At 35.5% G+C, this 27,254-nt stretch overlaps 1 protein-coding gene across 3 annotated transcripts in view; it reads left to right on the top strand.

Annotated features, from left to right (window-relative positions):
- The window catches only part of LOC129725792 (uncharacterized), a 44,119-nt gene that overhangs the window by 5,385 nt on the left and 11,480 nt on the right, over positions 1-27,254 (top strand). Inside the window, exons 1-2 of one of the 3 annotated variants that reach the window (XM_055682012.1) lie at positions 3,898-4,447; positions 24,668-24,781. In XM_055682012.1, the coding sequence (XP_055537987.1) occupies positions 24,707-24,781 (75 nt within the window). In that variant the 5' untranslated portion in view covers positions 3,898-4,447; positions 24,668-24,706. Of the gene's footprint in view, positions 1-3,897; positions 4,448-24,664; positions 24,782-27,254 lie in introns of those variants that run through there. The other 2 variants (XM_055682011.1, XM_055682013.1) reach the window with 2 other exon arrangements.

Below are 27,254 nucleotides of genomic sequence, written 5' to 3'. Positions count from 1 at the left end.
GGTTTTTTAGAAACCGGAAGTTGCCATCTTACAATTCATAATGGTGTCTGAGGTCAATTTTTGCACCATTCTGGTTCCGGAGATACTCATATTGGGTGGTATTTGGTCACTTTAGGCTGTTTTTCGGACACCGGAAGTCGCCATCTTGGATTTCAAAATAATTTCGGGCCTCCGTGCGTCAATCTGGTTAAAGAAACGCTCATATTGAGTGGTATTTGATCATTTTAGGCTGTATTCCAGACACCGGAAGTCGCCAACTTACAATTCAAAATATTGTCTGGGTCGATTTGTGGCTTCAGTGCATCATAACAATCCCGGAAACACCCATATTGAAGAATCACTCATATTGGGTGGTATTTGGTCATTTTCGGCTGTTTTTCAGACACCGGAAGTCGCCTTCATACAATTCAAAATATTGTCTGAGGTTGATAGGTCGATTTGTGACTTCAGTGCATCATAACAATCCCGGAAATACCCATATTGGGTGGTATTTGGTCATTTGCCGCTGTTTTTCAGAAACCGGAACTCGCCATCTTGGATTTCAGAATGGCATTAGGAGACAATTTTTGGCCTCTGAGCGTCATTCTGGTTGAAATGGTCTGGTTCTGGTCTGAGGTCGATTTGTGGCTTCAGTGCATCATAACAATCCCGGAAATACCCATATTGGGTGTATTTGGTGATTTTCGGCTGTTTTCCAGACACCGGAAGTCGCCATCTTACAATTCGAAATGTTGTCTGAGGTCGATTTGTGGCTTCAGTGCATCATAACAATTCCGGCAACACCCATGTTGGATGGTATAAGGTCATTTGCCCCTATTTTTCAGAAACGGGAAGTCGCCATCTTGGATTTCAAAATGGCATTTGTTAACAATTTCTGGCCTCTGAGCGTCAATCTGGTTGAAGAAACACTCATATTGGGTTGTATTTGGTCATTTTCGGCTGTTTTCCAGACACTCCGGCAGCTAAACGATGTTTCGCTTCAACTATCCGACGTTTCGATGATTTATTTCATCTTTTTCAAGGATTAGAGGCTATACGATATAGCCATTTTTGGCGGTTTTTTAGAAACCGGAAGTTGCCATCTTACAATTCATAATGGTGTCTGAGGTCAATTTTTGCACCATTCTGGTTCCGGAGATACTCATATTGGGTGGTATTTGGTCACTTTAGGCTGTTTTTCGGACACCGGAAGTCGCCATCTTGGATTTCAAAATAATTTCGGGCCTCCGTGCGTCAATCTGGTTAAAGAAACGCTCATATTGAGTGGTATTTGATCATTTTAGGCTGTATTCCAGACACCGGAAGTCGCCAACTTACAATTCAAAATATTGTCTGGGTCGATTTGTGGCTTCAGTGCATCATAACAATCCCGGAAACACCCATATTGAAGAATCACTCATATTGGGTGGTATTTGGTCATTTTCGGCTGTTTTTCAGACACCGGAAGTCGCCACCTTACAATTCAAAATGTTGTCTAAGGTCGATTTGTGGCTTCAGTGCACCAAAACAGTCCCGGAAATACCTATATTGGGTGGTATTTGGTCATTTGCCGCTGTTTTTCAGAAACCGGAAGTCGCCATCTTCGATTTCAAAATGGCATTTGGGAACAATTTCTGGCCTCTGAGCGTCAATCTAGTTGAAGAAACATTTATATTGGGTGGTATTTGGTCATTTTCGGCTGTTAGCCAGACACCGGAAGTCGCCATCTTACAATTCGAAATGTTGTCTGAGGTCGATTTGTGGCTTCAGTGCATCATAACAATTCCGGCAACACCCATGTTGGGTGGTATAAGGTCATTTGCCCCTATTTTTCAGAAACGGGAAGTCGCCATCTTGGATTTCAAAATGGCATTTGTTAACAATTTCTGGCCTCTGAGCGTCAATCTGGTTGAAGAAACACTCATATTGGGTTGTATTTGGTCATTTTCGTCTGTTTTCCAGACACCGGAAGTCGCCACCTTACAATTCAAAATGTTGTCTAAGGTCGATTTGTGGCTTCAGTGCATCATAACAATCCCGGAAATACCCATATTGGGTATGTGGTCATTTGCCGCTGATTTTCAGAAACCGGAAGTCGCCATCTTGGATTTCGAAATGGTATTTGGAGACATGCCAGAAGAAGGAAGGGTGTCGAAACATTATGGCCATGTTTGTTACACCTTAAAACATTCACCTGCCAAATTTGGTTGTATTTGCTTGATTGGTTCTCGAGCTGTGCGAAATTCGTATTTCATTTGTATGGGACCCCTCCCTTGTAGAAGAGGGAGGGGTGTCAAACCATTATGGATATATTTGTTACCTTAGGGGTAACATCCACCTACCAAATTTGGTTCCATTTGCTTGGTTAGTTTTCGAGATGTGCAGAAATTTGTGTTTCATTTGTATGGGACCCCTCCCTGGCAGAAGGGGGAGGGGTCTCGAACTATCTTAGTCACCTTTCCCGGCCCCTAAAACCCCTATATAAAAATTTTCACGCCGATCGGTTCGGTAGTTTCCAAGCCTATATGAATCAGACAGACAGACAGACAGAGCTGCATTTTTATATGTTTAGATTAAACAATAATAATAACAATAACAATAACAATAACAATAACAATAACAATAACAATAACAATAACAATAACAATAACAATAACAATAACAATAACAATAACAATAACAATAACAATAACAATAACAATAACAATAACAATAACAATAACAATAACAATAACAATAACAATAACAATAACAATAACAATAACAATAACAATAACAATAACAATAACAATAACAATAACAATAACAATAACAATAACAATAACAATAACAATAACAATAACAATAACAATAACAATAACAATAACAATAACAATAACAATAACAATAACAATAACAATAACAATAACAATAACAATAACAATAACAATAACAATAACAATAACAATAACAATAACAATAACAATAACAATAACAATAACAATAACAATAACAATAACAATAACAATAACAATAACAATAACAATAACAATAACAATAACAATAACAATAACAATAACAATAACAATAACAATAACAATAACAATAACAATAACAATAACAATAACAATAACAATAACAATAACAATAACAATAACAATAACAATAACAATAACAATAACAATAACAATAACAATAACAATAACAATAACAATAACAATAACAATAACAATAACAATAACAATAACAATAACAATAACAATAACAATAACAATAACAATAACAATAACAATAACAATAACAATAACGATAACAATAACAATAACAATAACAATAACAATAACAATAAGAATAGTAATAGTAATAGTAATAGTAATAATAATAATAATAATGATAATAATAATAATAATAATAATAATAATAATAATAATAATAATAATAATAATAATAATAATAATAATAATAAACACAAATGGTCAGTTTTAAAATAGTTTATTTGACACGGCACGATACAATTTAGTTTAACTTAGCCACGTACATTTTTTTTAAATTCTAAATTAGCAGGGAAAAGAGGGGGGCACATTTTTTATATCTCGCGGCCGACTACGAGCTAGTGGGGATTTGAGGTGAGAGGAGGGGAGTTAAAATTTTGTTTTTAACTATTTATATTACAGAATGTACTCATTTGTACGTGGCTAACCAGTGAATCACAAATGGTTGATCTGGATAGATTTGAGAACATGCATGGAACGAATCATCCGTCTTTTGCGTGGACCGAAATTCATTTTTGTACACATATATTTTCCAGTGTATGTGACCATTAATGGCGCAGTGGCATCACAAAACAACAACAATCGTACGTGCTTCATGTTAGTTTTGCTTTTGAATGAATTTGAAGCGGCTATGTGTGTATCGCGCCGGTTTCAGTCAGTCAGTAGACTTCAACGCGTGCGGAAGTTTGTAACGGTGTAGTTTCGTGCTCTCTCCCTCTTTATCATTTTCGTCGCTGGTGTTGAACGGTTTGCTTGGGCGAAATCAATTAATTTGAATCGAAGCAAAATTTTCATACTATTGGGAATGATCTCGGTTTACTTTGATACACAATTTGGATTAAGTGTTATATGTGTAGCAGGCGTTTACTTGTGAACAGCTTTAGTATTTGATCAAGTGGCGAACTGTTCTGGAAATGGCTAGATATTTGATGCATAGTTGAAAAAAAATTGGAGGAGATCCGAAATAGAAAAAAGTGCCTTTATGTGAAGGTGAAATCAATCAGTCCAAAAAATATGTTGATAAGTCAACAACCGTCGTGGTGCCTCATATTCAAAGTGAAAAAGTGATTATTTAACGGTTGGCTTGCTCTGTTTGCTGTCTGGATGAATACTGCAAAATATCCATATAATATAAGTGAATAATGCACATGATATGGCGTACATCCGTTGATTATCTAGTTTCCAGTTTGGTTTAGGAAATAACATCAGTCTAATAGGTATGTAATATTTATCCTGCATGTTTTCTTGAAACATTGGGAATGTATTTGTCGCGTACATTTCTAACAAAGCCAATATTGATAAATTATCGACAACTACAAGATGCAAACATCGATTAGTGAACCCTTCAACGTTCCTAAAAGTATACTTGATACGTCGAAAACAGTTTTTATCGAGCACCATTTGGCACATACAGTTCAATTTTATCATGACCCTGCGAACTTTAAGCTGGTATATTCGAAAGAATGACAAAATGGGGACAACTTTTTTTTCGAATTAATTTCAAAATCATCCAATATCACGTAATAATTAATCTGGCTTAACAAAATCGGAAGATAGCAAAATGAAAACACTACACCAATAAATATATTCAACATTTTTTTGAGCTACCTAATGCCATTAAAAACAACACCGTGGGATCATAATATTACCCCGTAATTGTCCGGTCCATTGGAAATGGTCATGAAAATCATTGCTGATATTTGATAAATGCAAATTACTTTTGAGTGTCTCAGCATAGTCTGAGCTTTCTTGAGCAAAAATGCTCTCTCTCTAAACCAACTTTTAATAAAAAATCGTAAAAACCATATTTGATACTGACACATTGTATTTTTGAAGTTGTATTAGCTTTTTGTTACTGTGAATATTGAAATAGCGAAACAATTGTGGATGCTTCATTCGTCTTTAAACAATTAATTGGCATTGTTCAAATCGCATTTCCGAGTTGCCTTGATAGGTTAATTTTGGCCAAATTCACTGAATATCGACTGTAGCACATGGAAGGTATACTTTTCTCAATGCACTCTTACATTTTATTCTTGAGTCGCACTTCACACGCCCATCCGGCCTAGACAATACATAGGTATATACGCGAGTCGATTGCAACTTTAATGAAACACAGCAGCTATTGAATGTTAGAGAAGTCTATTCGACTTAGTGAACCTATATATTAGAGAAATGACAAGACACTCACCGTTAAGGCAACTGTCAACATCAAAACGGATAACGGCAATGTTAAATTATACCGCTCGCCCGTTTTGATGTTGACAGTTGCCTTAACGGTGAGTGTCTCGGCGTCTCTCTGGTGTATAGGCTGACTAATTCGACTGAATAGCCTCCATCATCATCATCATCACCAATATCACCATAACCTCCAGCCGCAAAGTTAATGTGAATGGTAAAGCAACGGTTAAACCTAGGAACAACATATTACATGACGGGGTTCTACATTCATTTCCGCTACAGTCTCAACGAATTATGAACTGAAAGAAGGGAAGAAGATCCCCTTGTTTTCAAAATTCCCATTGTGTGCATCACTGGATTCGACCTAATATTCTGCGCTTGTTCATGAGCATGATAGATTCTTTTCTACACCATATGGATAGAAAAATCCAAATAAAAACCTTATCTATTCGCTAACGTGGTTGTACCCTATTAAATCTAATTTATGCATTTACGATAATAACACTTGGATGTTTTTTATTGATGAATAAAAAACAAACAATAATAATCAATTAACCAACATAACCTAGAAAATATTTGAGACGATGGTTAATGAAATTTCGCACAATGGAAAGTGTGTGATTCGAGAGTTCATTTGTTTGGATTGAAGAAACAAAAAAGCAGAGCAATAATTATGGAAATAATATTTGTCCATCTATCCGATTCGATGCAGACCATTTATAGGTTATGGATAGTTAAATTAGGATTTTCTTTGTGAAGCATCACTGTTTAGAGTTCCGGGTCAATTGGATATTCAAACTCAGATCGTGATTTTTTTATGTATTTATGATACTCTTGGAAGTTTTCACCTACCAATTTACCAATCTACAAACATAAGCAAAAAGTTGTGAATTACACCACTAACTAACGCCTAGAAAGCGGTGCTTCCAATCTAGCAGTAGATCTGCTCTTTACGCAATTACTGATGAATGTATAACTCATTGGAAACTAGATTATTGTGTCATTTTTCGATGGCAACTCTGATCCGAACAATTTTTCCATTCTCTTGCTTGGTCAATTTTGGTTTGCTGCACACTTTTTTGTTTGCTTCGTGAGGTGCACTGCGCAAACTGAGCATTTCTTATAATTGGAGTATTTTGCTGGTGATTTGGTTGCTCAATGTAAGGCAAGTTTTTGTTGAGCTTTCCTTCAGATTCGACTTTGGTTTTTTTTGCTTTGTCTTATCGAAAGCTTGCAAAATATGAAATAATTGACTTTTATTTTATTTCTCATATTTGAAATTTGACTATTTTTTTCATAAAACCGTGACGCTCATTTTTGATAAACTCGGTGCTTTTAGTTCACCGCGCGAAGAAGACATTGTTGTATTTAATACTATGATCAAAGAGTAGAATAAATTTTTACTTTAGATTTTGCGGGCTAACCGAATTGAATAAAATACTTCTATCGGGCCACACTATTGATAAACAGCACTTTTCAAGTGTTGTACTGTTGTACGTTGTTTGCGTGAAGTTATTTATTTGGATAAGCCAGAATCAAGGCCAGTGTTCTGACTACAAAAATACTATCAATATGCGAAGAGGAAGAAAACCAAAATTTCATTCTAGCATTTATCCCGCAAATCCCATGAATCGTACATGTCCAAAGTGCCTGCGTTATTTGCTATCTATTTTTTATTGATTTCTAATGCTTCTAAATTCTTTATGCTAAATGTATGCCAATTTTTACACTCATTGTACATTCTCGTTCAGATTTATTGAGTACGTGATGTTATGGTTAGATTTCCAAATGTGTCTCATGGTAGTCTGATGTTCAAAGATTTTATCTGCGTTCGTTTTAACCCTTTACATTTCGCGCTATTCCGATTTTCACGAAATGTAATAGAAAGAATAATCTAGAAATAATTGCTATGAATAAGGACAGATCACACTGCCATGCTGCACTGTTCTCTGCAATTGTCAAACCGCACTTGAGCTGCATAGAGTGGGTGCAGACGAAATTTTTCGCATGCATAGAATACTGCGTTCCTCCGCATGTGTGTCGTGCTAGGGCGTCGTTTCGTCGACGGATTGGTTCCATTTGATTTGTTTGACTAACTTTTTAACTTGAACTAGAGTAATTTCATTTATGTCGGATATTTAGGTTTTGTTGTTAGTTAAATGTTCGGTGCATTTATGTGCACCAAAGATTTTTTTCCTTTGTGTAAAAACTGTCAATTAATATTGTGTTAACTGGGCAATCAATATAAAAAAATGTTAATATACAACAGCGGTTCTCAACCTGGGGTAGGGGGGTACAATTAATTTAGAAAATATTGCCAAGGGGTACGCGGACAAAAAAAGGTTGAGAACCGATGCTCTAAACTTTGATGAGTTGTGGAATGGTCATGGCGAAATTCAAACTGTTCATCTGCAAAATTTGTATATTCATTGATTGGTGACTTCGCACACTGGGGCAGCCTCATACAAAAGCTTGGACAAAACCTTTCTTTCACGGAATTAGATTCTAAAACAAAATTCTGCAGAAACTTGAATGCCAACAGACCGAGAATCAAGCATAGGTTGTAAGTAATTCGCATGTTTTAGCGCAGTAGTGAAAGTTGGGGTTTAACATTTGATAAAATAAAAAAAAAATCGACCATCTTTACCACTCTACAAAATGCAGGTTCTTCCAAATAATAATGATAATATGCAAGAAAACTTTTCAATATCAGTTATGTTAAAGGAAAAAAAGTCTTGATAGATAAATATATGTTTTTGCCTTTCTCCTAGAAAGGTATAGCAATCACTGAAAAAACCAAAGGTATTAAAGTGCTCCAACGGGCCGAATCTCGTATATCAATTGACTTAGTTCGACGAGCTGAGCATTTTCTGTATGTGTGTGTGTATGTATGTAACCTAAATGTGTATGTCTCCTAATCTCACTCCATTTTCTCAGAGATGGCTAGACCGATTTCCATGAAATTAACTGCAAATGAAAGGTCTAGTTGCCCCATAAGACCCTATTGAACTTTATTGTAATCGGATTTTTAGTTTCGAGGTTATGTATCAAAATGTGAAAATCACGAAACTTCATTATCTCAGAAACTACACCACCGATTTGAGCAAAATTGGTATCAAAAGAACGGGCTTGTTTTTTTAACCATTTGTGAAATAATTTTATAATGATTGGACATGTAGTTCAAAAGTTATGCAAAGAAACGTGTTTCAAACACTGTTTAAACTCACTCACTTTTCTCAGAAATGGCTGGACTGATTTTCACAAAATTAGTGTCATATGGAAGGTCTTGTTACCCCATAAAACCCTATTGAATTTTATTGTTATTGGACTTTTACTTCGTCCGTTATGTGTAATGGGAAATCATGCTATGACAAGAAACATGTTTCTAAGACTGTGTGAACTCACCCACTTTTCTCAGAGATGGATGGACCGATTTTCACAAAATAGGTTGCAATAGAAAGGTCAAGTTGCCTTATGAGACCCTATTGAATTTTATTATAATCGAACTGTAACTTTGTCCGTTATGTATCAAAATGTAAAAGTTATGAAATTCAATTATCTCAGAAACTACACAACCGATTTGAATAAAATAGGTATCAAATGAACGGGCTGTCTTTAAAACCCCTAAACAACGAATTTTATGATGATTGAACATGTAGTTCGAAGGTTATGAAAAGAAACGTGTTCAGAAAACTTTTTAAATTCACTCGTTTTACCAAAGATGGCATGACTGATTTCAACAGTCTTAGTTTTAAATTGAAGGTTTAGTTGCTTTATTGGTACCCATTCAATTTGATTATAACACTGGTTGACAAAATCGAAAAAAATGCTGCTCTAAAGCTCATAATAGTTGCCCTAGCAAGAAAAAAATTCACAGGAAAAGCTACAATTTTTCATTTTCTCTTAGTTTGACCTACGGGACAACACTTGTGTTGACCAGTGTAATCGGACTTTTATTTTAACCGTTATGTGTTAAATTGTAAAAATATTGAAAGTCTATTCTCTCAAAGATTACACGACTTATTTGAAGAAAACTGGTGTCAAACAAACAGGGTGTTCCTCAAACTTGCAAAGAATCAAAACCTACGTGCTGTTTAAAACTAGCTGCATAGAACAGAGTTCAAAATTAGGAGTCATTAAGATAGAAAAACTATTTATTCATTACAAATATTATGTCAAATTTCAAATACTATGCTCCAATTATTCCTTCAAATACAAAATCAACATTCTAGAATCCAAAGAGTTGATATACCTTTATTGGATTGTATTTGGCAATTGAAGGATGTTTTCCATATATCGGAAGTCGCGAATTCGGATTTCAAATGAAGTATGAAGTTGATTCCTGGCCTCTGAGCATCATCCCGGGTACTGAAAAACTCACATTGGGTAATGTTTGTCCCTTTTAGACTGATTTCCAGAAACCGGAAGCTACTGTCTAGAAATTTAAAATGCCGTCTGAAGATGATTTTTGACCTCAGGGTATCATACCGCTTTCCCAAATCGTATTGGATGATATTTGTCACTTTAGGCTGTTGATCGGAAACTGTCGCCATTTTTGCATAGAAATACCCAGATTAGGCAGTTCATCTGGTCATTTGGTTTAAAAATTGGGTTTGAGGTCGGATTCTAGCCACTGAGTATAATCCAGGTTTCAAAAACCCATATTGATTGGTATTTGGTCATTCATTGGATGCCCCTCAGAAACGATCAGTAATATCAACTGCGTTAAAGAATTTCATTTTCACTGATAAGATCATTCAAATTAATGTATAAGGAACAACATTTAATTATACATTATTTGAAATCTACTGACTAACGTTGACTTAAAGAATCTGAATATTTATACGCAGTATATGAGTACATCTCGATTATACCACGATCAAAAACAAAATCGCATGATATAGTTGAAAGAATTTAATGTTGTTTGCATGTATATGTGTTAATTTATGTTCATATGTTATATTTTAAATGTTCGGTATAGTTGTGTACGTTTCACACACACGGTACGTTTCACACACATAGAAAAACCTAATTTTACGCTAATTTCTAACATTTGAAAACGTGATTTGCCAGCGAGTACCATCTCTATATATACTCCTCAAATTTAAAGATTTCAGTCTCAGCTATTGAAAAAAGTAGGAGGTTGTATCCAAGACACGACCGCATAACTGACGTAGAACTACGCACACTATTAACAAATGCATTGTTGTAGGTGTTTCATTAATGAGTCATAAAGTCTACTAATGCTTGCTTTGTGCTGCCTCAACAGTGGGGTTATAAAGACACTGAAAACACGAGCTGTAAAAGCTGTTTCACATTCGGTAAATTAGACGGCTGCTACAGATTTAAATTGCTACTATCCAGCACAGATTGCTCGCTTGAGTTGTCAAAAAATTATTAACCTTCAAATATTTGTTTATTTGCCTTGAGAAATACATTTTGCTGCTCAAAATTGGATTAGCTGATGGCAACATTTATGCTGCCTCAGTAGTGGGGCAATAACGGCAGTCTGACGACACACGCTGAGAAGCGAGAACAACCGCGCTGCACTGAGATATGGTGACCAACCACCGGGCAAGTTATTTGTTCAGTTTTATTGATTTTTGTTCACAGCGAATAAACACCGATTGTGCTCTCACACACACAACTATTTTAACCCGTATTGTGTTGCGGTTTGTAACCATCAAACGATTTCGTTTGCTTGCTGTTGCGTGTTGCATCGTGTTGCAACTGAGCAGCTGAGAGACGACGAAATTCTGTTCATTCTGATTGATTGAATCGACTTCAAATCATTCCTGTAAAGTCGAATTAATCACCTTTTTAAGGCGTTCAAATAGAACAGGACAGTTTGTTGTTCAAAATTGGTAATGCTGATCGCAGCCTTTGTGCTGCCACAACAGTGGGGGAACTAACTAAATATAGTAGAAATTAGACAACTACAACAGAACTCGATTGCTCGGATCCCGCACAGAATGTCTGCTTGTGTTGATGCCAGAAAATTATTAACCTTCAATTACTTGTTTATTTGCCTTGAAAAAGGCATTTTGCTGTTCCAAATCGATTGCTGATCGCAACCTTTGTGCTGTTCTGATAGTGATGAATAAGGCACTCTGACAACACGCTCTTTGAAAGCTGTTTTCACATTCAGTAAAATAGAAGGCCGCGACAAAATTTGATTGTTTAGATCCAGCACAGAATGCTGGCTTGTGTTTTATAAAAATATTACCCTTTAATTACTTATTTATTTGCCTTGAAAAAGGCATTTTGCTTTTCCAAATCGGATATGCTGATGGGGGAATAACGGCACTCTGACCACACACGTTAAGAGGTAACGAACTGTTGTGACCAACCGTTCAAGTAGTATGTTCAATCCGAATGCAAATTCGGAAACCCAGCTACTAGCGCAACCCGCTGCAGCTGCTACTGCTGCCGCTACTATCAGTCAATGTTGTGTAGACTGTCCATCCGGTTCGCCTTCCGCCTCAAAAATGTAGCTACTTTTCCCAGAAACACTCTTTTATAGCCGAAGGGTGCTACGTAATAGCACAGAACAGATATGCAACTTCGAACAAACCTCTGCAGTAAATTGGTGCCCAAGCTTTCGCATTCATTTTTTGCTGTTCCATCCTACATTGATTTTACAGTGCATCGTTCGAACAGTTCGCTCCAATAGTTTGAACATGCACCAGATAACTATTTTTTTTGCTTTAATAACCAGGCAAAAAGGTGAACTTGAATAGTTGAATCTATCAAATTCAAGTTCACTGGACCGACCGCACTTCACACAGGACCGCATTCAAGAGATCTTTGAAGTGGAAATTCAGTAACAATTCACAATCGACGTCAATAGAACAAATTAAACTAAAAATCTTTCAACCATTCAAACATTGTCTAACAAATTTTCTTGGATCGTACACCTCACAACTGTTGAAACTATTTTAACCTGTTAGCTGATTTACTTGAATATTTTCGTTGGGCTTGGAAACCGAATTTCTCGATCAACGACAATATTTTTTTCTCGTACCGTTTTTTATACCTAACATTGCTAGAATTGCAAATCAGACGCGCTGTACCAGCACTGCTTACGACATTAGGTACAATGTAAAAAAATAATTGTCGTTAGTCAAGATAATCAGTTTTCAACTTGAGCAACAATGAAATTCATTAAAAATATATCTACATAAAAACCGTTGCACGTATGCGGGTGGCACTGTACGTTTATCATGAAAAGGCACCCTCGCTATACCAGCACCGGGGAGAACAAAGGATTCTCTCGACGAAAAAGCGGCGAGAGCTCATACGGTCCTTTTGTTGAATGAATGGAATATAAGCGTGATGAAATTTCGAGTGTAAAATGCATTCTCTCCACCGCTAGATGTCGATACTTAAAATAAAGAGATTCTGTCTCGTTTTTGGTTCTTCAGTTGAACAGATGTGGTAATAGGCCACGCCTTTCTGTTCAGTTGTCTAATTCTCTAATATTCTTTAGACGAATTATTCCACAATTCGCATTCGATATTTGTTTCCAGCGAATAAACACCGATGGTGCCCTCACACACGCAACGGTTTTAACCCGTATTTTATTGCGGTTTGTAACATCAAACGATTTCGTTTGCTCGTTGTTGCGTGTTGCATCATGTTGCAACTTGGCAGCTGGGAGACGACGAAATTCTGTTAATGCTGATTGATTGAATCGACTTCATATTAGCTCTGCATAGTCGAACTAACTGTCTTTGTAAATGCATTCTAACAGGGCAGTTTGTTATTCAAAATCGGTTATGTTGATCGCAGCCTTTGTGCTGTCCCAACAGTGGGGGTATTAACTAAATAAACTACAACAGAATTTGATTGCTAGGATCCCGCGAAGAATTTTTTACTTGTGTTGATACTAGGAAATTTTCCTCCTTCAATTACTTGTTTATTTGCCTTGAAAAAAGGCATTTTGCTGTTCAAAATCGGTTGCTGATCGCAACCTTTGTGCTGCCCCAACAGTGGGGGAGTTAAGATACACGGACAACATGCACTGTGGAAGCTATTTCACCTTCTGTAAATTAGACGGCCGCGACAGATGTAACTGCTAGAATCCGCACAGAATGCTTGCTTACGTTGTCAAGGCATTTTACTGTTCAAAATTGGATTTGGTGATGACGATCTTCATGCTGCCCTAACACGGGGGAATAATGGCAGTCTGGCGACACACGCTGAGAAGAACCGCGCTGCTCCTGAGACGTGGTGACCAACCACAGGGCTAGTGCTGCTGCTAAGGAAGGACGACTACTGTTGACAACTTGTCGCTGTCCAGAACAATTATGAGCGGCTTCGGCTGAAAGAGGCTCTTATATAGGCCAAATAGCATGTTTTCAATTGCAAGGTATATGATTCTGTCGACCGTGCTTGGGAAGCAATCATATAACGACCAATCAGAGGACGTTATTTTCGTTTAAACAAGACTTGACAATTATCAATAGTACAATAGTTTGCATAATCAATCAACAATTTTCTACATTTGGGTGGATGCGTGTATAATTTTCCAAACAATTGCTGCAAAAATGAAGGAAATCGGTTGAAAACAAACCGATTTATTAGCATTTAAAAAGGGACATATTTCGTCCCCTTTTCGTTAATAGTTTTCCTATTTACATCCCTATGTGGTAGGCTAAAGAAAAACGTAGTTCTACGTCAAAAAACAACTTTAGCTGCCTCTTTCTGCCGCTTCAATAGTTATTTGATTTTTTGTACAGCATGTTTTTACGTATAAATCATGCGTTTCGCGGCAGCTTTCTATGACGACATCACGTTTTCACAAATTCGTGAAGCGCACAGCCAAAATTTTAGCAGAATTGAAACCATGTAGGATGTGTTGAGCGGTATTTTGGTCACGTCGGATCCTTTTTTGTCCAGTTTGAGAACAAACTTCGATTTAACTGATATCCGCGAAACAAAAAAGCTGCCGTAAATCGTAAGCGAAAATGATTTGGAAGACGATGAATAAACGTTCCTGTCATCTATTTAAATTCAATCATCTTTGTTGTATATCATGATCATGAATCATGATCAATACGTTTAGAATGTATATGTGTATTAGACTGAGAAACGGTTATATGGGAAAACAGGATGGTGTTATTTTTTCGCTCCAATGCTTTTTTCGTGTTCCGTATGGGTCAACGGTGTAAATTTTCAGATCGATCGGTGGATCAATTAGTAATCTAGAGCAATACATGTCAATGAATGTACAAGAAATACTGTCGAAAAATTTCCTTGAAAACATCAAACCTTCTTGACTTGAATTTAAGAAGATTATATTCCACCAAAATGAACTTTTCTAGTTAAAAAAGTGCTCTACTGATCAACCTCGCGTGACAAGTAAGACCTCTATAACATGAACTTAAAAAGTTATTGGGCATTTTTTCTGGAATATACTGATTTAGATCAGTAAAAACTTATCTAGACCGAACATTAAAGGTAGATTACAATCATTCGAACAACTTTGCCAAAGACACCAATATTCTAAAGGTACCGCCTCACGGACGCTAATTCACCATTGTAGTGCACTGCAATAGTTTCTAAGTTATAGTTGATCGTATAGAGCATTTTTTCATCACGGAATAGTGGGCTATGAACTATTCCGTCATGACGGGTTAGTTTAGAGTCTCTATGTTATAGCTCTTGACAGTACAATCCCGTGCTATACCGCTCTAGCGCATACTTTCAAGCCATAGATAAGTGTCATAGGGAACTATGATATAGTTTTCGTGCTTCATGTGACAGCACCTTAAGAGTTGATTTTGAGAAGTTATGGGGTTTTGTTCATCAATTTTTATGATCCGCCCCAGTGCGCGCCGGTCCGTCAATCAACGGGTTGTAAGTTAAGGGTCTGGGTGTAGTCGCTTCCCCAGACGTCGGAGATTGAAACATTCACTTTGGGTTTATGAATAGTGAAAATGATAATATCTCGTTAACGGTCAATCCTACAATTTTAATAATTTTACAACTTCATGTTAATTTAAATTGATGATATAAACAACTTTTACGAAAAAATTAAAGCTACCTGAATACATTTTTCTTAGAGATATTTTTATGTTGAACAACATTTCCAAAGACATGAACACTGTGGAAACAACCGTTCAGGAGTTATGAGGTTTCGTCGCTCCAATGTACCGATTTGTCCCATTATGCGTCGCCCTGTTGGTTGATAAATTTAAGCGCCTGTTGGATTCATACCCGGTTTTTAAATTGGTCTATTTTGTGCATTTTGCTTAGGAAAAGTTGGTAAAAGTTTGCCATATAATTGCCGTTATAGCTGACATTACGAAAATTTAGATTCTCCTTCAATGGACATGTGTCGTTTTTGCGAGAAGAATTTCTACAATTCAAACATTTTGAATGCATGGGACAAAATTTTGACCCGTGGCCATACAACATTAGTGACATGTTTTTCAGCTACGCCAAAATTTTGATAATATTCTAAAATTTGAATTTATCAACTTCATTGCAGTTAAAATGTACTTAACAATAATTCACTGGGAAAATATAAGTGAGACTTTATTTGAAATTTCGTTTCCATCAACGGTTTAATGATTGGTGATACCTTTCAAGATATCTCCCAGATGGTCTCGAGGTACGATGCTCGCCTAACAAGCCAGATGTCGTAGTTTCGAGTCTCGGCTCGGGAGAGACTGAGTGTCAGTAGGATCGTAGCGCTTGCCCCGCAATTGTCCTGTACATTAAACATCTGGTGGCGAAGTCTGTGTATAAAAAACAGAAGATCGAGTTTTTCGAATTGGAATGTAGCACCAAGGCTTTGCTTTGCTTTGCGTTCATGGTATGAAGAATTTTCTTATTGATCCGGTCAACATGCGGTATTCGCATTTATGATGAATTTGCTATGTAACTTTAACTTCAGCAACAAGTTTTTTTGGAAAATATTAAATTCAGAAGAAATAGCTACCACGTGTAGAAAACCTATTGAAAACATCTGTAAAAAGGCTTATAATTTTTCATTTATATTGATATTAATTTTTTTAAAGTTTAACCTTCATTTTGTAGTTTTTGATCAGCCTTTTTGTGTCAGGGCTGAAATGTTTACCGCGACCCTCTGCCGGTAAACAAAAAGCAAAATTATAAACCCAACGTATGAAAAATTAGTTTATCAGAACAGACTTACTGTTTCCACTCACAGAAAACCGTAAATCAATATTTTTCAATGAGCAAATTGCATTAGCAGTCACGTCAAAATGTATAGTTTACTTTACACCTATTATTTTTTTCACTTAAAATAATGGTCAATAGAAGTGTTGTTTTTTCGCTCACGGACAAAATACCATAAATTTTGACAGATAGCATTTTCCTATTCATTGCCCATAATGTAAGCAATCTCACACAGATATTGCGTTCAAATATGCCTTATACATGATAGGTTAAAATGCAGATGACTTTGTAAGCAATGCTCATACCTATTAATTTTTCCATCACTGTAATAAATATTGATTACTTATGTGTGTTCGGTGTTGCGTAGAAACATCTATATTTATTTTGTTCAGTATCGAGAAATTATTCTCGAAGACTAAACCAGATAGAAAGTTGGTGTCAAAGAACAAACTGTAAAGCGGTTTAAAACGTTCAATTTAAAAACAATGTAAACCACGTTTTGTTGTGAGAAACATTACTTTTTTTGAAACAGTACGTCTATCGAATATTTTTGCTTCCAAAATGTTATTTTTCACATTTATTTAGACATGTGTCTCAAAGGAAATTTTCCCAGCTTGAAACCAATAGAGTTGTTCTATTCGGTATACATTCAAAAAAAGTGTTCAGGAAATTTAAAATTTGAATAACTTTGAGTAGATTAACTTTAGGGCAAATGCGTAGGAGAGAGTTTTTTATCAAATGTGGTCCTATATCAGTCCCCGGAATACTTACAACAAGGGACCAACCACCCTGTATATGTATACTGTGGGATGATCTAAAGGATTACAAGCTACTCTAGAGTAACGCACTAAATGGATTATAGCAGTGGTATGATTATATTATTATTATTAAAAGCTCTTCAGTTTTTTGCCTTCTGCATCAAGCTGATTATACGGCACTTTTTCTTTGATTGATTTTCATCTCCCAGTTCGAGGTGAATGGAATTTATACTCAGGGTATACGATCGGGAAAGAGAAACACGACGGGTACATTTTATGAAGAGGGCAGCTAATGAAAGATAATCGATCGTTTTGCTGAAACCACTGAGACGACGTCATCCGGTGAATACATCATTATTTTATCCGTCAATAGATGCTAATGATAACTTTGGAAAATGCGCTCTTCCTCAACTGGTTTATAAATCATTGATAATTGTTTTAATTAAATTATCAGGCCCGAGAAATCTTGTTTAATGCTCTCGTCGACGCAAATAAAAAACTCAGGTGTCTGCCATGGAACAAAAATAAAAATTTAAAGTAGGAACGCTTCTTTGACATACATATTTGTTGAAATTATATCAAATAAATTATACAGTTACATTAATTTAGGCCCTAATGGAAATATTGATGTGAAATAATCAATACATTTTAAATTAAACGGTTCATGTTAAAAGTTAATTCAACTTTTACTAGTTATTCATTCCATATACAAACCGTTTTTGTTTAAACAAAATATTTCAACGTTTGACGAAAGTACTTACATTCACTTATAGTGGAAACAAGATATATTGAAAAAATGTTACCTGGCTTACTCATTTGCAGCTCGTAATCTGGCATGGGTCTGAATCTAATATTATACAATTATTGAAACGAAATTCGTATTTCTGCTTATGGCCAGTACATGCAATCATTGTCTTCCAGGTAAGGCAGTCTAATGACTAGCCTATGCAACAATTTGTAATTAATTAAAATCATACTAATTATAATTATAACAAGTTGTATCGGTAGTTAGTATTAATACGATATCAAAAAACTAAGGCCGCACCATATGAACAACATCATGAGGGGTTCTTGAGTTATGATTTGAGATCAATGTAAGGCCAAACAATAAATGATCGCTACACTAACCAATTATTGTGTAGTTTTGATAGGGAGACCAGCCATATGCTCAATAGATAATTTTACTGAAATAGTACTGATTGCATCGAGTTCAAACTAAACAACATCTGGTTTGTAGTCGAGCTTATCAATAATTGAAATTTCTTTTCAAAATGATGAGCGATCTTATATAAGCCTTATTACGAAATAAAAAACTAAGTGGAAAAGGCAATCATATTGGATTGCGTGAATGAGAGTGAAGCAAATTTAGTGTGCCGGGCAACGTAGTATTTTCTGGTGGGTAAACGACTGATGAATTTGATTAAAACAAACTTGTAAGCGGTTGGCGTGCATAAGGTGAATTAAATTTGCTCTTCGAAGAATTAAATTAATTAACTATTTATAACTAAATGTGCTTTTCGTACCTAATATGTATACAAATTTTGCGGTAATAATGCTTCAACGATTTTGTTATGCTGGACAACGTTCCACCGCAGTGTGTCAAACCAACGCAAATTCGAGGTAGAACTTCAAATTGAAAAAATACAACATTTTCAACTTTAACTTGAACTACGAGATACTCTTGCGCCCAGTCCTCATTATTTTAAAACTCTGACAAAAAATTCTGATACTTCGAAAAATTATTCAAGAGTTACATGTACTAACATATCAATATAACCGCTTTACAAAAACATGTGGCTGATGTTATTCCAATTTTAGTTAACTGACTTAAACTGAATAAAATATAAAATACTGTTTGATGAAAATCTAGAACAAGTGCAGAATTGAGATATGAAAATGCCATCAATAATTTGTTTGTAGGGAGTGTGTGTACGTATGTGCATGTTGACTGAAGAAAGAGAACCGACAATGGCAGGGGCGAAATAGTAAATTACTGTACCGCCAACATAACGTTTTCGCACGCGATTCAGATCGAGACCAATACCAATTTGAAAAAAAAATGCTCTTTATGAGTTAAGTTCAGAGTCTAATTGTATGTTTTTACAGTATAAAACTACGACTTCTTAAACGCAAAGAAGAAAAGCATCATGTAACATAAATCACCTCATGTACCTTTCTGTGTGTTTCTACCCTGGGAGGTTATTGTCTAGCAATATGCATCGGTGCGTCACTGTGCGTTCGGCTGTGAAGTGCCGACAGACATCCTGTAAACCTTTGTACACAATAGGAAGCATATTTTGGATCTAGTCATTAGTTTGGTGTAATAGTGCTTGTGCTTAATGTACGACTGGTGTTGGTATGCTACATATGCATTGAAGAGATAGCAAACCCTAAATTAAATTGATACAGAATTTTGAATGCTTGACTGGTTTTGGGCGGATGCTTAACGTTCCTGTTGGCTGAGGAGGGTGACTGCAATTTACAGCAATTATTATTGACCAGCTTTCGGTCCCGACCAACTTTTAGTTGATTACAATGCGGTTTAGTACACAGTAGAGTAGACATGACTGATGATCTGAATCACGGATTCTATTCAAGGTTCGTGGTAATTAACATCTATCATCGGTGCTGTTGATTGGGTCGATTGCAATCATGCATCCATTGTAATACGATGTGTCCCGTCATGTGGAACGGATAATGGTTATGGTTTTCCTCTAGCTGCTTTGCTAACCACCGTATAGCTTGTCATGCTTGCAGCTTCAGCGCGTTGCCGACGGTCAAGTTTAAGGGTAATTCTCATATCGCTTGTTAGCAGTTATTTCCGTTGGTGGTAGTGACTTGTAATGCGGAAGAGCCATCGGAGTCTATAGCTTGGAAACATTGGTCCTTCGAAACTATCTCTTGATTTGAAAAAACCGTTGGTAAATAAATAAAAAGAATAGTGAAAAATTTAAGCATAATTATACTGGTAACGTTGTATCATATTATCGAATACGGAGGCAAAAAACAAATAATAAAATTCAATAACTGATCTTCGTATTCGCCCTTGCCGTTTTTTTCAAATAAATACTTTAATAATAGAATACATACTTGTGTAGAAAACCAGAAAAAAAAAAAAACAAAGTTGAACTAATACGTGTGAAGCTTTGTGCTGGTATATAATAAAAGTGAAAAAATGCTTTAACCCTTAAATGCGCAATGTGGTTTTAAAACAACATTATTAATAATGTTTTAAAATATATGTATTTTAGTTTTTTTTAGAAATATAATTCATTAGAACAGCTCTCTACGGGCTCTAACGAAGAAAACTTAACAGTTGGAAGTACTGTATTTGAATGTTTTGTTTTTATTGCTGCTGTCAAAATCTCTGAAACGAAAACAAAAACATGGTGAGATTTCCGACTGGTGCTGACAGTCTTTGAAAATAAATTTTAAAATAGGGTTAGTGGTAAGTGAAAATGTCTGAATTATCAGAAATCATTCTAACAAAAGGTCAATTTTGAAGTTACTGTTAGCAAAAGTAATTGTTTCGACTTTATTATGTGATAAAGTCGCAGTGTTGTTTAAAAAAAACATGGCCATATTTCCACATTGAAAAGTAAATCTTTCAATTTTTTAATGCATATTGGTAAGTTATAGAGCAGTAAACCTGTTGAACAAAGATTTTATGCTTTTAGATGATTTTTTAACGTCGTGCGCATTTAAGGGTTAAAACGTCTGTTGAACGCATTCCACAAATAATGTTGGTGACTGTGAGCAATTATAATAACAGTCACATTTCCCCCCATGCTAGTCGTACAGTTGTCTGTCTATAGAGCGTTGAACATCTAACTCCGGCACATTTTATTCCGTTTCTCTTTTCAGAAAATAAGTTTACATTCTTGAAAATATAGTAAGAGGTTTTATGAAAAAAAAAACAGACCAGCTAATAGATGGTAATAATGAATTACAAATATAAATCTCATTGGCTAACTCCCGTATAAAAGCAAAATCAAAAAGGGTTACCCAGTATATCGAGATAATTTCTGTGAAAAATTAGTACTGAGTAAAAGTGGCTTGTTCCTCAAAAGCCTCACCATATGCGACTCGACTTTTTCGCAGCTAAATATTCAAAGCCTACCATATTATGTTAATCTTCTAATACCTTTTATCGAGTTCTACTTTATGGTAGACACCTTTTACATTCCGCTCACTCATCAAAGACAAACCTTTCGGAGGTCATAAGGTGATATAAAATTGAGTTATTTCTGCTTCTTTCTTCGAGTTAAAGCGCTATTGAATAATCTACATATGTATGTATGGCCAAACTATTTTGCTGTATTGTTAGTGCTAAAGCTACACTCCCTGGCCTTGATGCTGGTGGTAACCGACATAATATATAATTTAAAGTGTAACCAAGCCAGACAATGGGTAGAACTGTCGTTGCTCTCCAGTGCGTATCGCCGCTGAGAGGATGTTATTACTCGGTTCAGGTTCTTATTTTTTTTTCTTCGCAAGGGGCATTTTTCGAATATTAAATGAAACTCATTTCTATTACATCCAAACATTTACCAACTCAGCTTAAAAATATCTCCCGACGTTTGTTATATGAATTTTATCACACTAATAGGAAAACATGAATAAACAATAAATGACAAAAAAAAAATACAAATACATATTCTAATTCAAATGTCAAAAACAGAAGTCAATTTAAAAGATAGGTTTAGAGGCTTGGAATTGGAAGGAATAAGTCGTTCGTCAACATTTCGTTATCGAACTATTGAATAATCACAAGTTGAATCTTTATCAACAACGGCTGGTTGATCAAAGTTTTCAGTTAGGTTTGTCCGCGTTAAACGTTAATCTATCATCAAGAATATTGTGTATTGTATCGACAACGATGTGTAGGCCTATCGAAATATTGTAGTGCAGGAATAAAGGCAAAACCATCCAAAAACCAAGAAAAACAGCTTCTGATCATAGGCGATAGCATTATCATCCTATATACGAAAAGTGATTTTTTTGTATGCCTGAAAAGCATTCGCAAAATAGGCCACTGCGTCAAGTATATAGTCACAGATTACAAAATGCTCGAACTCATTGATGGAGTAAAGCTTGTTGGTTGCAAACCTGTGCCTAATTTGGTACTACAGAAGCAGAGCAAATGCGGCAAGTGTCAATTAGGGTCTTGCCGATTTTTTCAAATGATAAAACCGAAAAATGATACTCCGTCGTTTGGACTAATACACCAATTTTCACTCGGAAGTCTCATAACTGCCGATACCAAATAAGATTCGGGAACGTTGTAAGATGAAGGGAATGTTCATTGGATATACCACAGTAAGGCCGGGGAGACCCCCCCTTCAAAAATGTTGAAAATTGAAAGGGGAAGAAAAAAGTTCAAGCCGTTTTGTTAATGTTATTAACTTTTCGACAGCGTATATGCTTAATTTAGCAACAAACAAGTCCAGTGGCAGTGAAAGTGTCATCAAGAGGCAAGCCAAATGATTAATAATGATAATAATGTGATATCTTTCAACACACTTTTGCACGCAAGTTACAAACCTTGGAACCTCCACATAATTTTTTATGAAAGCTATTCCTTTTTTTCTCAGTGTTATTTATTTTGGTTGCCCTCCCCTTAAATAACTTTGAAAACCGTGGTCATACAAACTATTCAAAATTTGTATCAGCCTAATTGATGATTCGCGAAAAATCAAATTAATTGAAATTTTCACTTTTTTCCCTTGTAGAAGACTGAACCACTGCGACCATTGTTTGATCTATTGTGGTATGCTTCAACTTACTCTAAGTGCGTACGAGCAGGTATATCACTTTGGCGAGTTGATGTCTTTGCTACATTGCACATTTATCCCAGTTGGGCAACGCACTTCGTATAAAGTTTATTACCTCACCAAGTCTTTCCCTCCAAATTTCGGTAGGTTCTAAGTGTCCCTTGCCGAAGATACGCAATCTGCGTTGTATTAATACTCGGCATTCGCAGAGTAGATGCTCTGAAGTTTCGCTTTCGATGCCACACAGGCGACATTTATCATCATCAAGTTTGCCTATCTTCTTGAGATGATACTTACTCGGACAGTGCCCTGTAATAAGACCTGTGAATGTCCTCAAGTCTTTCTTACTCAACCTGAGCAACACGAGGCTCTTCTCGCGATTTGGCTCTATGAATCTTTTCGATTGTCGTAATCCGCTTATGACATCCCAGTTTGCTTTGATGGTCGCTTTCTCCCATTCACCGAGTTCAGCTTTTAGAGCGCTCGGGGAGACTCTACAGGAAGGTTCTGGGCCAGTGGATGACCCTTGTCTGGCTAGTAAATCGGCCTTCTCATTTCCTTCGATTCCACAATGATTCCCACACTAGTTTGGAGTGGCAGAAAGGAGAATTCAGGCCTTTAAGTGCTGCCTGACTATCACAGAAAATGCAAATATTTGCGTGTCGATAATTTCTTTTCAAACACGTATTCGTTGGCCAATGTCCCATGGCAAAAAATTTTCACTTTACTCATCTGTGAGCAGATAAGATTTTTCGTATCTACTTACAGATGTGTAAGGTGAAAAGTGATAGAATTAAAAAGTGAAGGGCAATTTATAGTGAAGTAGTGACTAATCTTTGCCCCGAAAAAGTTTCAGTTTGGGTTCAATAGATCTGCTGACAAATGTTATTAATGAGATCAATGAGTAGCTGCAACTGCAATCTAAACATTCGTTTAATCTCCATAAAACATTACGGATTTTACCTAGCTAGCTTTCAGTTAGTAGAAATGAAACAACGAACAAATTATACCAATTACACCGCACTAAGATCTGCGATACTCGTTCGCTAAGACTGTTTGGTGAGCGGTAGGTAGTCATGCCGCTCAAAGATCTCGTTGCTCACTAAAAGCTAAGCGCTGCCTTTCTTTTGCATGAAAGAAATAGTAATTAGTTGTCGCATTCATAAAAACCTTCGTCGCCATGAGAAAAAAGCATCCTAACAAAATGCAGACTTATGAGATTTTAATAGATTAACTGTGTAAATTATATAATAGAACAAGAAGGCGCAGCCGCAAATGACAGAGGGTTGTTCGAATAACCGGGTATGGCACATTTGTCTTTTTAGGTAAAAATCTCAGTTCACTATCTTTTTGTTCATGTTTTTATTTCCTCTACCTATTCAATATATGACATGACATAACAGTCATAAGAAATTTTAAGGTTAGTTTATGTCATGATATTTTTATATTGCCTATCGCAGAAATCTAATCTTTATTGGTTATCTAAAAATTGCATTGGATAATCTATTTTTGATATTCTATCATCTATTCTAATACGTTTTTGTTAATTGAGCTATTATTTCATTATTTTCAGAAGTTTGCCGAATGAAGTTTCAAACATCATGACAACCCCGTAATGGAAAAGGAAAACGTTGTCAACGACTCACAGAATTGTACAGTAGGATTTCCCATAGAGAAATCTGCTTCAATGGTAAGAATTCTAAAAAAATACCATGACCAAAGTAAATAAACTTGAGGTGTTATTAGGCAATCCCGATGCCGCAAACGATATATTTATTTGGCGTGAAATGATCAAAATTGGTTCAGCTGATCCAATGCACAACAAGAGAACCGATTAATTCGAAGCACGTCTCGCACTGTTGTGTACAGAAGGCTATTACAACATAAAACGATAGAGAATGGTATTCACACCTGTTCATCTTAGCGGTGTATATTACACTTATAATTGATGTTTTCTTGCGCTTCTTAATTTGTAAATAGACGTTCAGATGAGTAATCGTAGATGCAATCAATGTGTATTATAAATAACTGTTCACCGCCAATATTCTATTCGAAGTACAATTGATTATTATTATTTATTTATAGGTATATCTTTAGATTTGTGACAGTTAAACAGTTAAACGTTAAATATATAAAAAAATGGTTTTAATTTTTGTCTGCGACTATACTTTATGTTTATCAAAGCAGGCAGTGAATGTAATTTTCAAAAATGCGAAAAATAAAAGAAAGAGGTTCATCTTTCGTGAAACTAAACCACAGCTTCAGTTCTAACTACTTCATTTTTTGCTATTTAATAATTTATATACACTGTCTGCTTTGCAAAAAATTGGTTTTGTTTTCATGTTTGTCTCGCGGTTGATACAAAAATGGGCGTGAGAAGATTAATCGATTTCCTAGCGATCCAACTATCCCAGTATGTCAATCAACGGAAACGAATGATTTTTCTCACTCTTGCTCGATAGTTCATTAATCTGAAATCCGTTATCCGCCACCGGTTTAGTTTACAGCAGTCTTGAAAGCTGATATTGCACGCATAGAAGCAACTCCGGAGTCATTATTGTTATGGCCGTTGATTCATCAAGCAGGCCAACAAGCTGCAATTAAATCGAAATTATCACGCGTAAACATGCAGGCGCAACTGCGCTGCTGTAGAAGACATGCTTTTGATTGATTGTGAGCAGCTATTATTTATGTAAGTTAGCCGATCCTTTTCATCCACATACGATATGCTTTCATTTGTGTCGAGTTTTCTCTTCCGGTTCAAAATACGGGGGTTACTAATATTGCTACCCTATTGGTTTGGAACTCACATGCATATACTTTTAAATTTCTCATAGAAAGGTGTTACAATCATGATCGAATTTCATCTAAGTAAAAGTGCAATACAAATGAAAGTTCTTGTGATCAAACAGTTTTTTGTTTCATTTTTTGACTTTATATTTAAAAGTATAGAGTATTACAGGATTAGGTTGTGCAATTTTCTGCTGCATGCTCACCTGAATAAGTGACAAATATTTTTTTCTGTGTAAAGAATATCTTGTCACACTGTTAGGAGGATATACCACTATCGTACGATAAAATAAAAGATTGCCGATGGCTTGATTCACACGAATTGAGAAGTTAGTGTCAATATGATAATGAAGCAGGGAATAATTTGCATTTATAATTTTCAATACAGTTATAATTTATTCTTAGAATTTAAACATTAGTAATTAGATCAAAGAGCTCATTGAAAGTATTCAAGCAAGATATATTAAATATGCAAGAAAAACATCTTATAAAAAATAATTCAATAACAAAAGATTCTTAACTTTTAATTTAAAAACAAATTATTAGAGCAGCAATACTGTATGCTGTACTGATCTAATCAAGCTCTGCTTTAACAAAGAGGGAAACGCTTCAAAAGAATCAGAATAATTCTGAAAATAGTTTTAAAGCGCCCTCCTTGGTTTAGTAAATTCGAATATTTTACCGTAACTTTAGAAGTTATGTAAAATAAAATTATTACCAACTTTCGACAAAATATTGTGTTTTCCTGGGCATTTGAAAAAAAACATTTGATAATGATTTTCATAGTCGAAACGTATGTTTCAAACTTTAAAAAATTTGTATAATGTATTTCTTGTTCATTTTGAAACCTTTGCAAAATACTACAAGGTATACTACCCTAGGGTTGTATGAAATGGTGACGTGAGACAAAACACTGTAATTGAGGGGTTTTTTGTTCCAAATAATACAGAGTCCGCAATTTGTTTGCTCGGTGACTTACGTACTGTTATTTTCAGCTTTCCCTGGAAATCTATTTTTAGAAATATATTCAACAACACTCGAAAAAATATCGTTTATATTTAGCGATATTATGCCTGTAGAATTTTTTGTGCAGTTAGAGAAAAAAATATTTTTTCTAATTTTCAATATACCAGATAGCTTCCTTCAGCAAACTTGTGTAAAATTTTGAAAGAAAAACAATTGCTAAATACTGCGATGTCCTATCTGTCCGTTGGACACGACAAAATAGAGTTTTTTGTGGAACATCCCTCCTTAAAATCAGTTTTTTGTTTATAATCCTGGTGGTCCTTTCCATTAGATTTTGCTCATACAAATTTTGAGCATAGTTTATCATCAGACCCGTTCTCTTTTTAGTAGTTTACGTTTTTCGTCGA

This window comes from Wyeomyia smithii, chromosome 2, assembly GCF_029784165.1.
Source record: "Wyeomyia smithii strain HCP4-BCI-WySm-NY-G18 chromosome 2, ASM2978416v1, whole genome shotgun sequence".
Classification (NCBI taxonomy): Eukaryota; Metazoa; Arthropoda; class Insecta; order Diptera; family Culicidae; genus Wyeomyia; species Wyeomyia smithii.
The sequence above is the reverse complement of the archived record's forward strand: the minus strand, read 5'-3'. Positions and strand labels throughout refer to the sequence as shown.